This window comes from Mesoplodon densirostris, chromosome 1, assembly GCF_025265405.1.
Source record: "Mesoplodon densirostris isolate mMesDen1 chromosome 1, mMesDen1 primary haplotype, whole genome shotgun sequence".
NCBI lineage: Eukaryota > Metazoa > Chordata > Mammalia > Artiodactyla > Ziphiidae > Mesoplodon > Mesoplodon densirostris.
This window is the reverse complement of record NC_082661.1, coordinates 226,009,888-226,023,760: the sequence shown is the minus strand read 5'-3', so window position 1 is coordinate 226,023,760 and position 13,873 is coordinate 226,009,888. Positions and strand designations below refer to the sequence as shown.

The following is a 13,873-nucleotide window of genomic DNA, read 5'->3' as shown; positions in this document are numbered from 1 at the left end:
ATGAAACTGCAAAGGATCCAGAATACCAAAAAACAATTCTATGAAAGAAGAACAAAGTTGGAGAATTTTACTTATTAATTTAAAAAGTTAATATAAAACTACAATAATCAAGACTGTATAGTACTGGCATAAATATATATATATATCTACTTATATATAAGTAGATATATATATATATATATATACATACATATATATGTAGATCAATGGAACAAAATTTAAAGTCCAGATATAAACTATTATCTTTAAGTTTAATGGCTTTTCAACAAAGGTGCCAAAGCAGTTCAATGGAGAATGGAGAGTCTCTTCAAAAAATGTTGCATTGACAATAGATTATCTATATGAAGAAAGAATTTAGAACATCAATTTAGATCATACACAAAAATTAACTCACAATAGATCATAGGTCTAAATATAAGAGCTAAAACTATGAAACTTCTAGGAGAAAATTTTTGTAAGTTAATTTAGGTAAAGAGCTCTTAGATATGACTCAAAAATCTAGATTCATAAAATAAATGATTTGATAAATAAGATTTAATAAAAATTATAAACTTTTAAGCATCAAAAATACCATTAAGTAATGAATAGACAAGCCACAGATTGGGAGAAAATATATGCAAATCATATATCTGATAAAAGACTTGTATTCAGAGTATAAAAAGAAATCTTACAACTCAATAATGAAAGAAAAAAATCTAATTTAAAAATGGGCAGAGAATTTGAATAAATATTTTGCCAAATAAGATATATGCATGGCTTATATGCACATGAAACCATACTCAAATAATTAGTCATTAGGAGACTACAAATTAAAACCAGAATTAGACACCACTTCACTCACAGTAGAATAATCATAATCAAAAAGTTAGACAGTAACAAGTGTTGGCAAGGATATGGAAAATGTGGAATCCTCCTTTATTACTTGTGGTGCTGCCACTTTGGAAACAGTTGGGCAGTTGCTTAAAAAGTTAAACTTAAAATTGCTATATGACTACCAAGAGAAACCATAATTCAGAAAGACACATGCACCCCAATGTTCATAGCAGCACTATTTACAACAACCAAGACATGGAAGCAACCTAAATGCCCACTGATAGATGAATGAATAAGGAAGATGTGGTACATATATACAATGGAATATTAGCCATAAAAAAGAATGAAATAATGCTATTTGCAGTAACATGGATGGACGTAGAAATGATCATACTAAGTGAAGTAAGTCAGACAAAGACAAATATCACATGATATCACTTATATGTGGAATCAAAAAAAATGATACAAATGAACTTATTTTCAAAACAGAAATAGACTCACAGACATAGAAAACAAACTTATGATTACCAAACGGGAAAAGGGTGGGGGGTAAATTGGGAGTATGGAATTAACAGATACACATTACTATATAAAAAATAAATAACATTGACCTACTGTATAGCACAGGGAACTATTCAGTATCTTGTAATAACCTATAATGGAAAAAATCTGAAAAAGAATAATCACTTTGCTGTACACCTGAAACACAACATTGTATATCAGCTATACTTCAATTAAAAAAAAAAGTTATCATAAAGAATGTGTATAATGTTTTACCTTCAGAGAAATCTTTAAATGCAGGCTTGGCTCATTGAATCTTCTCATATTCCTGAAAATTTTGAAATAAACATCAGCCTTCTGTTAGCCAGGCTATTGTAAAGGACACAGAGCAATTTAGAAAAGAAAAATAAAGTGTCCATCTTCTGAGGGTAGTGCTAACATCCCTGCTTGCTGGGTTGATGGTATTTCCAGATTCTCTAGTTCAAAGCTGAGGTAAGAAACAAGTCTCACTGTCAAGTATCCAGAGTACATATCAGTATTATTATACTAGAGAAACTGAAAAGATTTTCACAGAGACTCTCTAATTGTCCTGTTCTTCGTTGCCCCATACACATGTTACAACACCAGCACTCTATATAGTTCAGGAAACACATGGATTTTCCTAAATTCCGGGTGAAACTTGACATTTCTTTAATCAAGTCACACTGGATCAGAAGATATCAAGTTTCAGAATCTACAAGCAGCTATTCTTATTGACCCTATTTTGTGAATCCTAATTTAAATTTTCAACACTAAACATTAAGGGTAATTTTTAATGGAAATTTCCAAAGAAAAAATGCTCTGGTGATATGTTAATGTTGCAAAATGATCAGGAAAGCCAAAAGGTTACATCTTAAATAATGAAACCATTACATTTCCATCAGGTCATCACAAACAGAGGTTCATCAGTAATAACAATTAGGCCATGCTAAAAAATGTATAAATGATTTGGTTCATTAGTTTCACTATATTAAAAAATCCATCATTAAATTGCTTTTCTTATTCTTGAGACTGGGTTTTTAGATAATTAACTCAAGAAAACAAATATTGAAGCTCTTATGCACATGGCCCTTTTACACGAAGATGCACTAAATATTCTTCCTTTCCTAAAAAAAAAACCTCAGAGTAATGGAGATAAATGTAAATGACTCTTTATGCCAAGTAATTTAATAGTGAAGTGAATGAAATGATTATCAAATGAATTAATAAAAGAAAATAAGCAGATGTAAGCCAAAAACCTAAATCACTGCTATATTCCAACTGTTTTATTGTTTCTTTCCTATGAATCTAAAGTAACATAAAATTGAATGAAATAAAGCAAGGCTGCTTCTCTTTGCCCTCCTCTTTCTCCAGTGAACACTATGTGGTGGAGGTGAAGCTTCCAGGCAGAATGTTTGAGTCCCTGCCTCTACAGATTAAAGAAGGACAGTTGCTTCATGTGTATCCAGTACTTTTTAATGTTGGAATCAATGAACAGCAAACTCTTGCTGAGAGGTAAGCTTCAGATATAAGGCCGGTACTTGATTTTTTTGTTTAATTGTTATGGATATGCTAAATAATTCCACATGTTCCTGCACACAGAAATCAGATTCATGGGTAACATTTTCCTTTGTACCAGTACAAAGTTATTTGATATGGCAAGCAGAATTATTCATATTTAAGGATTCCTGGCCCACATCAAATTTAAATATGGCAAAATAACAAGGAAAATATTGGTGTCAATACCAAAATATTCACATGGATTAACTTTCTTCATGTTTCCAAATACCTACATGTGTGTATCTAATTTTAGAATTTTTTGTGCTTATATGTATTTCAACATTGTAAACTCTGCTAATTGTGTCCAAATTTTCTGGACCTAATAAAACATGCTATTTTATCCTTTTGTTTTATTTACTAAAATAATTTTTTTATTTATTCAAAAAACTTTTTTTAATTTTTAAATTTTATTTATTTAAATAATTTTAAAAATTTATTTACTAAAATAATTGTTATTGGAGGATGACAACACGTCTTTTCATAATAATTTTCTCAGTTAAATGACAGATGATTGTATGTGATAGCACAAGCAACTGTCAAAAAAAGGGCTTGAGCAGACAAAGGAATTACTTTTGCATCTTACATGATTCCCATGTAGAGATTATCGAAAACGTGGATAAGAGTTAAGATTCACAGAACACATTTTTAAAAGATTCTCTAAAACTTCTCAGAGAAAGAAGTTAGTGTCTTGCTGTAAAGCCTAGCTGGAAAATTTCCCCCAAAGCAAAACTTTTGAAGAGTATTTTAAAATGCTCCCTTGTCAATAATTCACTCTCTAAATGTTTCCTTCCCCCATAGGTAACTGGCATATTCTTTGCCATGACTTGATAAGTATGTTTTAATACTTTATTAATGTTTTTTACTGAACTAAAACTACCATCACATTTATAGCCATCTTGAATTTCAATGATAGTGAAGGTGCCTGTTTTTAGCTACTATTTTCAACGATTTCTCCATCTCTCCCTTTCATCCAAAAGATTTACTGGACAACATAGATTTTCATAATTCTCACTTGCCAGTTACAAAATTCCATGCCAGTTTTGTATTGCATGTTTAATCTCAAACTATGTGGAAGCTATTAGTCTCTTGTGTTATAGTATGCTTAAATCAGAATATAATTTTTTTCACTGTATTGTACAAAAAGTTGATTCTTCAATAATTAAGTACTTTTGCAAATAATTATGTAAGATCAGATTATATTCCAGTCATCTTTATATGTTGTCTCACAGCAAGTTCACAGGTTGAGGAGAATGATATTTATGAACATAAATTATACAATTTGGGAGGTAAATGATATTTATGAACAATTGGGGGGCAAAACAGCACTCTAAATTAATTGTCTCTTCTTTGGTACTCTAGAGTACAGAGTGTTTGGAGTTTAAATTACTAAGTTAAGGCCTGTGAGTGCAGTCTTGAGAGAGATGTGAGACTCTCCATTTACAGACTTTTCTGTAAAGGAATAGTTAGCATTGTATTTTCAAGCCTTCTAGATTAGATTAATTTACATGTCATTGTTACTATTTTAGATGTTAGTCACTTTATTTTTTTTAATTGCCCCTTCCCTTCTCTCTCATGTGTCTTGCCTATAAAAATGTATTTTTTCGGGCTTCCCTGGTGGCGCAGTGGTTGAGAGTCCGCCTGCGATGCAGGGGACATGGGTTCATGCCCCGGTCCGGGAATATCCCACATGCTGCGGAGCACCTGGGCCCGTGAGCCATGGCCGCTGAACCTGCGCGTCCAGAGCCTGTGCTCCACAATGGGAGAGGCCACAACAGTGAGAGGCCTGTGTACCACAAAATAAATAACTAACTAAATAAATAAAAGTATTTTTTTCATACCTGGATGCTGTTTAAGATACATAGGATTTGAAAAGGAGACACAACTGCAAAATAGAGAGAAACACAAAGGGAAGCAGGAAGGCTGGCCCTCGGATATCAACCAACTACTACTTTGAGCAAATCACTTTGTTCTATGAGCTTTATTTTTCTAATTCTGAATTTTGAGCTTTTTTCCATCAACATTCACATGTTAGGTATGCTATGTAATCCAGGTATAATATGTTACTATATATGTACCCATAGCCAAAACTTATGTAATGTGTATCCATTTTTAAATAAGTAAGTACTAATTAGTCTGCTTGGGCTACCATAACAAACTACCACAGGTTGTGCAGCTTAAACAACAGAAATTTATTTCTCACAGTTTTAGAGGCTGAGAAGTCCCAGATTCTGGCCAATTTGGTTTCTGGTGAGAATTGTCTTCAGCTTTCTTGCTGTGTGCTCACATGACCTCTTTTTTGTGTGTGTAGAGAGAGAGAACCAGCTCTTTGATGTCTCTTTTCACAAGGACACTAATCCTACTGGTTCAGGGTCCCACCCTCATAATCTTAATGACTTCTTCAGAGCTTCCATCTTCAAACACGGCCACACTGGGGGTTAGGGCTTCAACATATGATCTTTGGGGGTGACACAAACATTTAGTCTGTAACACTAGTATTACTCCAGCAAGGATAACATTTTTTAAATACCAGGTGTTTATAATGTCTGAAAAAGGTAGAAGAGTGTATTTCAGAGTTCAGACTAACTCTCCTGTAGATTTTTCTGGGTTCGTATTCCTGTCCTCCAAGTTTAACTCAGTAAAGTTATTGAACATTGAGTCTGCACCACGCATTACTCTGCCAAGCTGTGGGACACAGGGAACAGGCAGTGTAACAAGAAGAAATGACATGATCCCCATTCTGAAAGGACCTACCATCCAGTAAGGAAGACAGTTCAACAAATGATACACTACAGTTTGACTCATACAATAAACAAAGATGTAGAAGGGACAGGATTCATGGAGGAAAGAAAGTGATTCACAGGTGGGAGAACATTTCATCAGGAAGGTTTCATAGTATACATGCACCTTCCACAGGGCTTTGAAGGACAAATCAGAATTAATCAAGCTGATAAGGAAGGTAAGGCTTCCTAGTCAGAGGAGGAATAGCATGTGAAAAGTCCCAAAGGCATCAAAATCCTGCTGGTAAAGTAGAAGAGTGTAATTCCATTCCCACAAACAAAGGGTTTCAGAGGCCTTTGTGGAGACATTAGATGCTAAACTAAAGAGACTGGACTTTGTTCTTACACAGAGAGGAGATGCAGTTAAGTTTAGTGAGTGGATATGATGAAACAGGTGGTAGACTAACTTCTCCAACATTTCATTCATTGCCCATGCAGCATCTGGCACATGGCTGATGTTAAATAAATATTTGTTGAATGAATGAATGATCTGACCATGATGTAAGGGATAGATTGGAAAGGAAGGAGCCTGGAGGCATAGCACTTCTCATATTTGGGAGGCTTTATATCCAGTTGAGACTGAATATTACTAAATACCTAAAATGACAGTGGTAAAGAAAAAGAAGGAAAGGATACCAGAGATGTGAATATATCAGTGAATAGTGGATGGAGTGCGGAAAACCAAGAAAATCCAAAAGGGTGCCTAGATTTTGAACCTGAATTAGTGGCAGAATATTAGAAACATGCCTATTTCTAAACAAAAGGAGGAGGTGGTTTCAGCTTTTGGTTAGGTTGTATTTGAAGTGGTGTGGGTTAATTCACTTTGAAATTTTCAGTTGACATCTAGAAATACAGATTTGAATGGAGATATTTGGATGAGGATACATATTACAAGCCATTTGGATGAAGATATATATTGGAAGCCATTTGCATGGCATCCTTTTATAGAGAGACAAGAGGATTTTAAGTTTAAACCCGAGAAGGGCTTAAGGAAAACACAAGGTCAGTGATATACAGGTAGAAAGTTTTGCCTGAAGAAGGTGGCAGAAGAGCACTAGTACAGAGGCTGGCATCCTTCATGGTGTGGGCAGAAAGAAAGGGCCACAGAAGTGAACCAGTCCCTGGGAGACTGGAGTACTCTACATGTGCCTATAGCAGTTGACAGTGTGTTTAAGACTGTATGCAGCCCAATGTTCAGTCCTGGTCTTCTGGACATCTCCTCAAGCTGTCATTGGTGAAGAGGAATATCGGAGGGATAAAAAGAGAGAAGGAAGAGTTTTTAGGTCTTTAGAGATATAGCCCTGCAGAGGTAGGGAGACTAACATTAACTGAGTATCGATTATGCAGAGGCACGGGGTTGGTGTTTTAGATTTCATATTTCATTCAGGTTCACATTGGATGACTGTGGGAATATTTTGGTGTGTCAATAGGGATTGGTGGAGTCAGGGCCAGTAGAGACTAGAATATAGTTGAAATCACCTTTGCGCAATGTTGCTAAGAACGCAGAGACTCCTTCCTTACAAAACTATTGCCACCTATTTAAAAAAGAAAGATTAAAAAAAGTAACTTTTGGGTGCTATTTTATAACCCATAAGTGTTCTCTTTTTTCTATGTTTAGGTTTGGAGATGTCTCTTTGCAAGAAAGTATTAATCAGGAAAATTTTGAACTTCTAAAAGAATATTACACGGTATTTATGGAAAAGATGCCTCCTGATTGTAAGTATGCAAGTTACAAAGAAAAGCAACAATAATAATTTCTTGATTATAATTCTTCGGGAGAGGTCAGACATAGAGGTCAATGGAAGAATAAAGCACGGTGTGGGAATGTGAGAGTGATTTTGAGATTGTCTGTGCCAAGCAGACTGATTGCCAAGGTGGCCTGGCCGACACCTGCCTCGCTGCCCTGATTGCACTCAAGTATGTCCTGCTGCTCATGCTAGGACATTAATTTCAGTGCCATGAGAAAATGCCAAAAGTCAAAAATAAGGAACTTATAATTAGAAATCTCAATTGAGTCCAACAGAAATTTTGTAGAATTCTTAACCATGTAAAAGACTTTAATAAAGATTTAGTTTTCTGATTTATAAGCTACATCAGATATATCTCTCACATATATATGTATGTGTGTATATATATTTATATATTTTATATTTATGCATATATATATATGTCAGATAGAATATAAATTTTACAGGTAACAAAAAGTGATAGAAATTAAGGAACAAATTATTGAATATACTTATTGCAATATTTATGTGAAAATGTTGGGGCATAAGCCTATAGAACTGTGTTTTACATTTTGTTTTTGTTTTGTTTTGTGCCATTGTTCAGTTCTGCCGTCCTTTTTCCCACAAAATTAAGCACATATTTGAGCAGTGAAAAATTAGAGAATAAAGAATGTATTTGGAGCTCATCCATAAGTACTATAAAAAAATAAGTTGAGATACTTAGATATTCACAATAAGAAACTAGGTTTTAATAAAGCAGGAAATACCTTAATATTTGTTACCAAAAGCTGTAATAAAACTCTACCTGTCATCTATTCACTAGCAATTTGTTCACTGATCTGTATTCTGATACTTAGTTTGAAATATCTTAGGTAGCAGAGTACTTAGGTTTTTTTATTACACAGTTATCTTGCTTCAAAATATTACAGTGGCATAAGCACACGTCCGTGTGTTTTTATAGTTAGAAAATTTTACTGCTGCTTTTATATTTTATTTCAAATAAAATACTTTTAAAGCCAAAATGAAATTAAGTACAGAGAGATTCTTTGGCAGCCAGCATACTTATGAATTTTAAGTTTGTTAATTACTCGGAAGATTAATAATATAAACAAAACTACTTTGCATTAGTAATTATGGGAAAAGTTTATTATAACGTGCATGTTGGTGGATCATTTTTTTCATTATTTTTTAAACATCTTTATTGGAGTATAATTGCTTTACAGTGGTGTGTTAGTTTCTGATTTATAACAAAGTGAATCAGCTATACATATACATATATCTCTATATCTCCTCCCTCTTGCATCTCCCTCCCACCCTCACTATCCAACCCCTCTATGTGGTCACAAAACACGGAGCTGCTCTCCCTGTGCTTTGTGGCTGCTTCCAACTAGCTATCTACTTTACATTTAGCAGTGTATATATGTCCATGCCACTCTCTCACATCGTCCCAGCTTACCCTTCCCCCTCCCTGTGTCCTCAAGTCCATTCTCTACATCTGTATCTTTATTCCTGTCCTGCCCCTAGGTTCTTCATGACCAGTTTTTTTTTTTTTTTTTTAGATTCCGTATATATGTGTTAGCATACAGTATTTGTTTTTCTCTTTCTGACTTACTTCACTCTGTATGACAGATTCTAGGTCCATCTACCTCACTGCAAATAACTCAATTTCATGTCTTTATATGGCTGAGTAATATTCCATTGTGTATATGTGCCATATCTTCTTTATCCATTCATCTGTTGATGGACACTTAGGTTGCTTTCCTGTCCTGGCTATTGTAAATAGAGGTGCAATGAACATTGGGGTACATGACTCTTTTTGAAATATGGTTTTCTAAGGGTATATGCCCAGTAAGGGAATGCTGGGTCATATGGTAGTTCTATTTTTGGTTTTTTAAGGAACCTCCATACTGTTCTCCATACTGGCTGTATCAATTTACATTCCCACCAGCAGTGCAAGAGGGTTCCCTTTTCTCCACACCCTCACCAATATTTATTGTTTGCAGATATTTAATGATGGCCATTATGACTGGTTGTGAGGTGTACCTCATTGTAGTTTTGATTTGCATTTCTCTAATCATTCGTGATGTTGAGCATCCTTCCATGTGTTTGTTGGTAATGTGTATATCTTCTTTGGAGAAGTGTCTTTTTAAGTCTTCTGCCCATTTTTGGGTTGTTTGTTTTTTGATATTGAGCTGCATGAACTGTTTGTAAATTTTGGAGATTAATCATTTGTCAGTTGCTTCATTTGCAAATATTTTCTCCCATTCTGAGGGTCATCTTTTTATCTTGTTTATGGTTTCCTTTTCTGTGCAAAGGGTTTTAAGTTTCATTAGGTCCCATTTGTTTATTTTTATTTCCATTTCTCTAGTAGGTGGGTCAAAAAGGATCTTGGTGTGATTTATGTCAGAGTATTCTGCCTGTGTTTTCCTCTAAGAATTTGATAGTGTCTGGCCTTACATTTAGTTGTTTAATCCACTTTGACTTTATTGTTGGGGATGGGGTTAGGAAGTGTTCTAATTTGATTCTTTTACATGTAGCTGTCCAGTTTTCCCAGGACCACTTATTGAAGAGGCTGTCTTTTCTCCATTGTATATTCTTGCCTCCTTTATCAAAAATAAGGTGACCATATGTGCGTGGGTTTATCTCTGGGCTTTCTATCCTGTTTCATTGATCTGTATTTCTGTTTTTGTGCCTGTACCATACTGTCTTGATTACTGTAGCTTTGTAGTATAATCTGAAGTCAGGGAGCCTGATTCCTCCAGCTCCTTTTTACTTTCTCAAGATTGCTTTGGCTATTCTGGGTCTTTTCTGTTTCCATACAAATTGTGAAATTTTTTGTTCTAGTTCTGTGAAAAATGCCAGTGGTAGTTTGATAGGGATTGCATTGAATCTGTAGATTGCTTTGGGTAGTATAGTCATTTTCACAATGTTCATTCTTCCCACCCAAGAACATGGTATATCTCTCCATCTTTTTGTATCATTTTTGATTTCTTTCATCAGTGTCTTATAGTTTTCTGCATACAGGTCTTTTGTCTCCTTAGGTAGGTTTATTCCTAGGTATTTATTCTTTTTGTTGCAATGGTAAATGGGAGTGTTTCCTTAATTTCTCTTTCAGATTCTTCAAAATTAGTGTATAGGAATGAAAGAGATTTCTGTGCATTAATTTTGTATCCTACTATTTTACCAAGTTCATTGATTAGTTCTAGTAGTTTTCTGGTAGCATCTTTTGGATTCTCTATGTATAGTATCATGTCATCTGCAAACAGTGACAGTTTTACTTCTTCTTTTCTGCTTTGGATTCCTGTTATTTCTTTTTCTTCTCTGATTGCTGTGGATAAAACTTCCAAAACTATGTTGAATAATAGTGGTGAGAGTGGGCAACCTTGATCTTGACCTTAGTTCCTGATCTTAGTGGAAATGCTTTCAGTTTTTCACCATTGAGAATGATGTTCGCTGTGGGTTTGTCATATACGGCCTTTATTATGTTGAGGTAGGTTCCCTCTATGCCTACCTTCTGGAGAGTTTTTATCATAAATGGGTGTTGAATTTTGTCGAAAGCTTTTTCTGTATCTATTGTGATTATCATACTGTTTTTATCCTTCAATTTGTTAATATGGTGTATCACATTGATTGATTTGCGTGTGGTGAAGAATCCTTGCATTCCTGGAATAAACCCCACTTGATCATGGTGTATGACCCTTTTAATGTGCTATTGGGTTCTGTTTGCTAGTATTTTGTTGAGGATTTTTGCATCTATGTTCATCAATGATATTAGCCTGTAGGTTTCTTTTTTTGTGACATCTTTGTCTGGTTTTGGTATCAGGGTGATGGTGGCCTCGTAGAATGAGTTTGGGAGTGTTCCTCCCTCTGCTATTTTTTGGAACAGTTTAAGAAGGATAGGTGTTAGCTCTTCTCTAAATGTTTGATAGAATTCGCCTGTGAAGCCATCTGGTCCTGGGCTTTTGTTTGTTGGAAGATTTTTAATCACAGTCTCAATTTGAGTGCTTGTGATTGGTGTGTTCATATTTTCTATTTCTTCCTGGTTCAGTCTCGGAAAGTTGTGTTTTTCTAAGAATTTGTCCATTTCTTCCAGGTTGTTCATTTCATTGGCATATAGCTGCTTGTAGTAGTTTCTCATGATCCTTTGTATCTCTGCAGTGTCAGTTGTTACTTCTCTTTTTTCATTTCTAATTCTGTTGATTTGAGTCTTCTCCCTTTCTTTCTTGATGAGTCTGGCTAATGGTTTATCAATTTTGCTTATCTTCTCAAAGAACCAGCTTTTAGTTTTATTGATCTTTGCTATTGTTTCCTTCATTTCTTTTTCATTTATTCCTGATCTGATTTTTATGATTTCTTTCCTTCAGCTCAACTTTGGGGTTTTTTGTTCTTCTTTCTGTAATTGCTTTAGGTGTAAGGTTAGGTTGTTTATTTGAGATGTTTCTTGTTTCTTGGGGTAGGATTGTATTGCTATAAACTTCCCTCTTAGAACTGCTTTTGCTGCATCCCATTGGTTTTGGGTCGTCGTGTTTTCATTGTCATTTGTTTCTAGTTATTTTTTTATTTCCTCTTTGATTTCTTCAGTGATCTCTTGGTTATTAAGTATTGTTTTGCCTCCATGTATTTTTTATTTTTTACAAATTTTTTCTTGTAATTGATATCTAGTCTCATAACGTTTTGGTTGGAAAAGATACTTGATATGATTTCAATTTGCTTAAATTTATCAAGGCTTGATTTGTGACCCAAGATATGATCTATCCTGGAGAATGTTCTATGAGCACTTGAGAAGAAAGTGTATTCTGTTGTTTTTGGATGGATTGTCCTATAAATATCAATTAAGTCCATCTTGTTTAACATGTCATTTAAAGCTTGTGTTTCCTTTTTTATTTTCACTTTGGATGATCTGTCCATTGGTGAAATTGGGGTGTTAAAGTCCCCTACTATGATTGTGTTACTGTCAATTTCCCCTTTTATGGCTGTTAGCATTTCCCTTATGTATTGAGGTGCTCCTATGTTGGGTGCATAAATATTTACAACTGTTATATCTTCTTCGTGGATTGATCCCTTGATCATTATGTAGTGACCTTCTTTGTTTCTTGTAATAGTCTTTAGTTTTAGGTCGATTTTTTCTGATATGAGAATTGCTACTCCAGCTTTCTTTTGATTTCCATTTGTATGGAATATCTTTTTCCATCCCCTCACTTTCAGTATGTATGTGTGCCTAGGTCTGAAGTGGGTCTCTTGTAGATAGTATATATATATGGGTTTTATTTTTGTATCCATTCAGCCAGTCTATGTCTTTTTGTATCCATTCAGCCAGTCTCTGTCTTTTGTTTGGAGTATTTAATCCATTTACATTTAGGGTAATTATCTATATGTATGTTCCTATTACTATTTTCTTAATTGTTTTGGGATTGTTATTGTAGGTCTTTTCCTTCTTTTGTGTTTCTTGCCTAGAGAAGTTTCTTTAGCATTTGTTGTAAAGCTGGTTTCGTGATGCTGATTTCTCTTAACTTTTGCTTGTCTGTAAAGATTTTAATTTCTCCATTGAATCTGAATGAGATCCTTGCTGGGCAGAATAATCTTGGTTGTACAGTTTTCCCTTTCATCACTTTAAATATGTCCTGCCACTCCCTTCTGGCTTGCAGAGTTTCTGCTGAAAGATCAGCTGTTAAATTTATGGGGATTCCCTTGTATGTTAGTTGTTATTTTTCCCTTGCTGCTTTTAATATTTTTTCTTTGTATTTAATTTTTGATAGTTTGATTAATATGTATCTTGGCATGTTTCTCCTTGGATTTATCCTGTATGGGACTCCCTGCGCTTCCTGGACTTGGTTATTTCCTTCCCCATATTAAGGAAGTTTTCAACTATAATCTCTTCAAATATTTTCTCAGTCCCTTTCTTTTTCTCTTTTTCTTCTGGGACCCCTATAATTCGAATGTTGGTGCATTTAATGTTGTCCCAGAGGGCTCTGAGGCTGTCCTCAATTCTTTTCATTCTTTTTTCTTTATTCTGCTCTGCAGCAGTTTTATCCACTATTTTATCTTCCAGGTCACTTATCCGTTTTTCTGCCTCAGTTATTCTGCTATTGATTCCTTCTAGAGAATTTTTAATTTCATTTATTGTGTTGTTCATCATTGTTTGTTTGCTGTTCAGTTCTTCTAGGTCCTTGTCAAACGATTCTTGTATTTTCTCCATTCTATTTCCAAGATTTTGGATCATCTTTACTATCATTATTCTGAATTCTTTTTCAGGTAGACTGCATATTTCCTCTTCATTTGTTTGGTCTGGTGGGTTTTTACTTTGCTCCTACATCTGCTCTGTTTCTCTTTCTTCTCATTTTCCTTAACTTTCTGTGTTTGGGGTCTCCTTTTCACAGGCTGCAGTTCCAGTTCCTTTTGGTGTCTGCCTCCAGTGGCTAAAGTTGGTTCAGTGTCTTGTGTAGGCTTCCTGGTGGAGGGTACTGGTGCTTGTATTCT

General features: G+C 34.7%; 1 protein-coding gene across 8 annotated transcripts in view; it reads left to right on the top strand.

Annotated features, from left to right (window-relative positions):
• INPP4B (inositol polyphosphate-4-phosphatase type II B) overlaps positions 1–13,873 on the top strand; it is a 353,637-nt gene that overhangs the window by 273,149 nt on the left and 66,615 nt on the right. For 6 of the 8 annotated variants that reach the window (XM_060095079.1, XM_060095076.1, XM_060095101.1 and 3 more), the window contains 2 exons: positions 2,707–2,847; positions 7,288–7,385. The exons of the other annotated variants lie outside the window; for them this stretch is intronic. In XM_060095079.1, the coding sequence (XP_059951062.1) occupies positions 2,707–2,847; positions 7,288–7,385 (239 nt within the window). The remainder of the gene's footprint in view (positions 1–2,706; positions 2,848–7,287; positions 7,386–13,873) is intronic. 8 annotated transcript variants of the gene reach the window in all.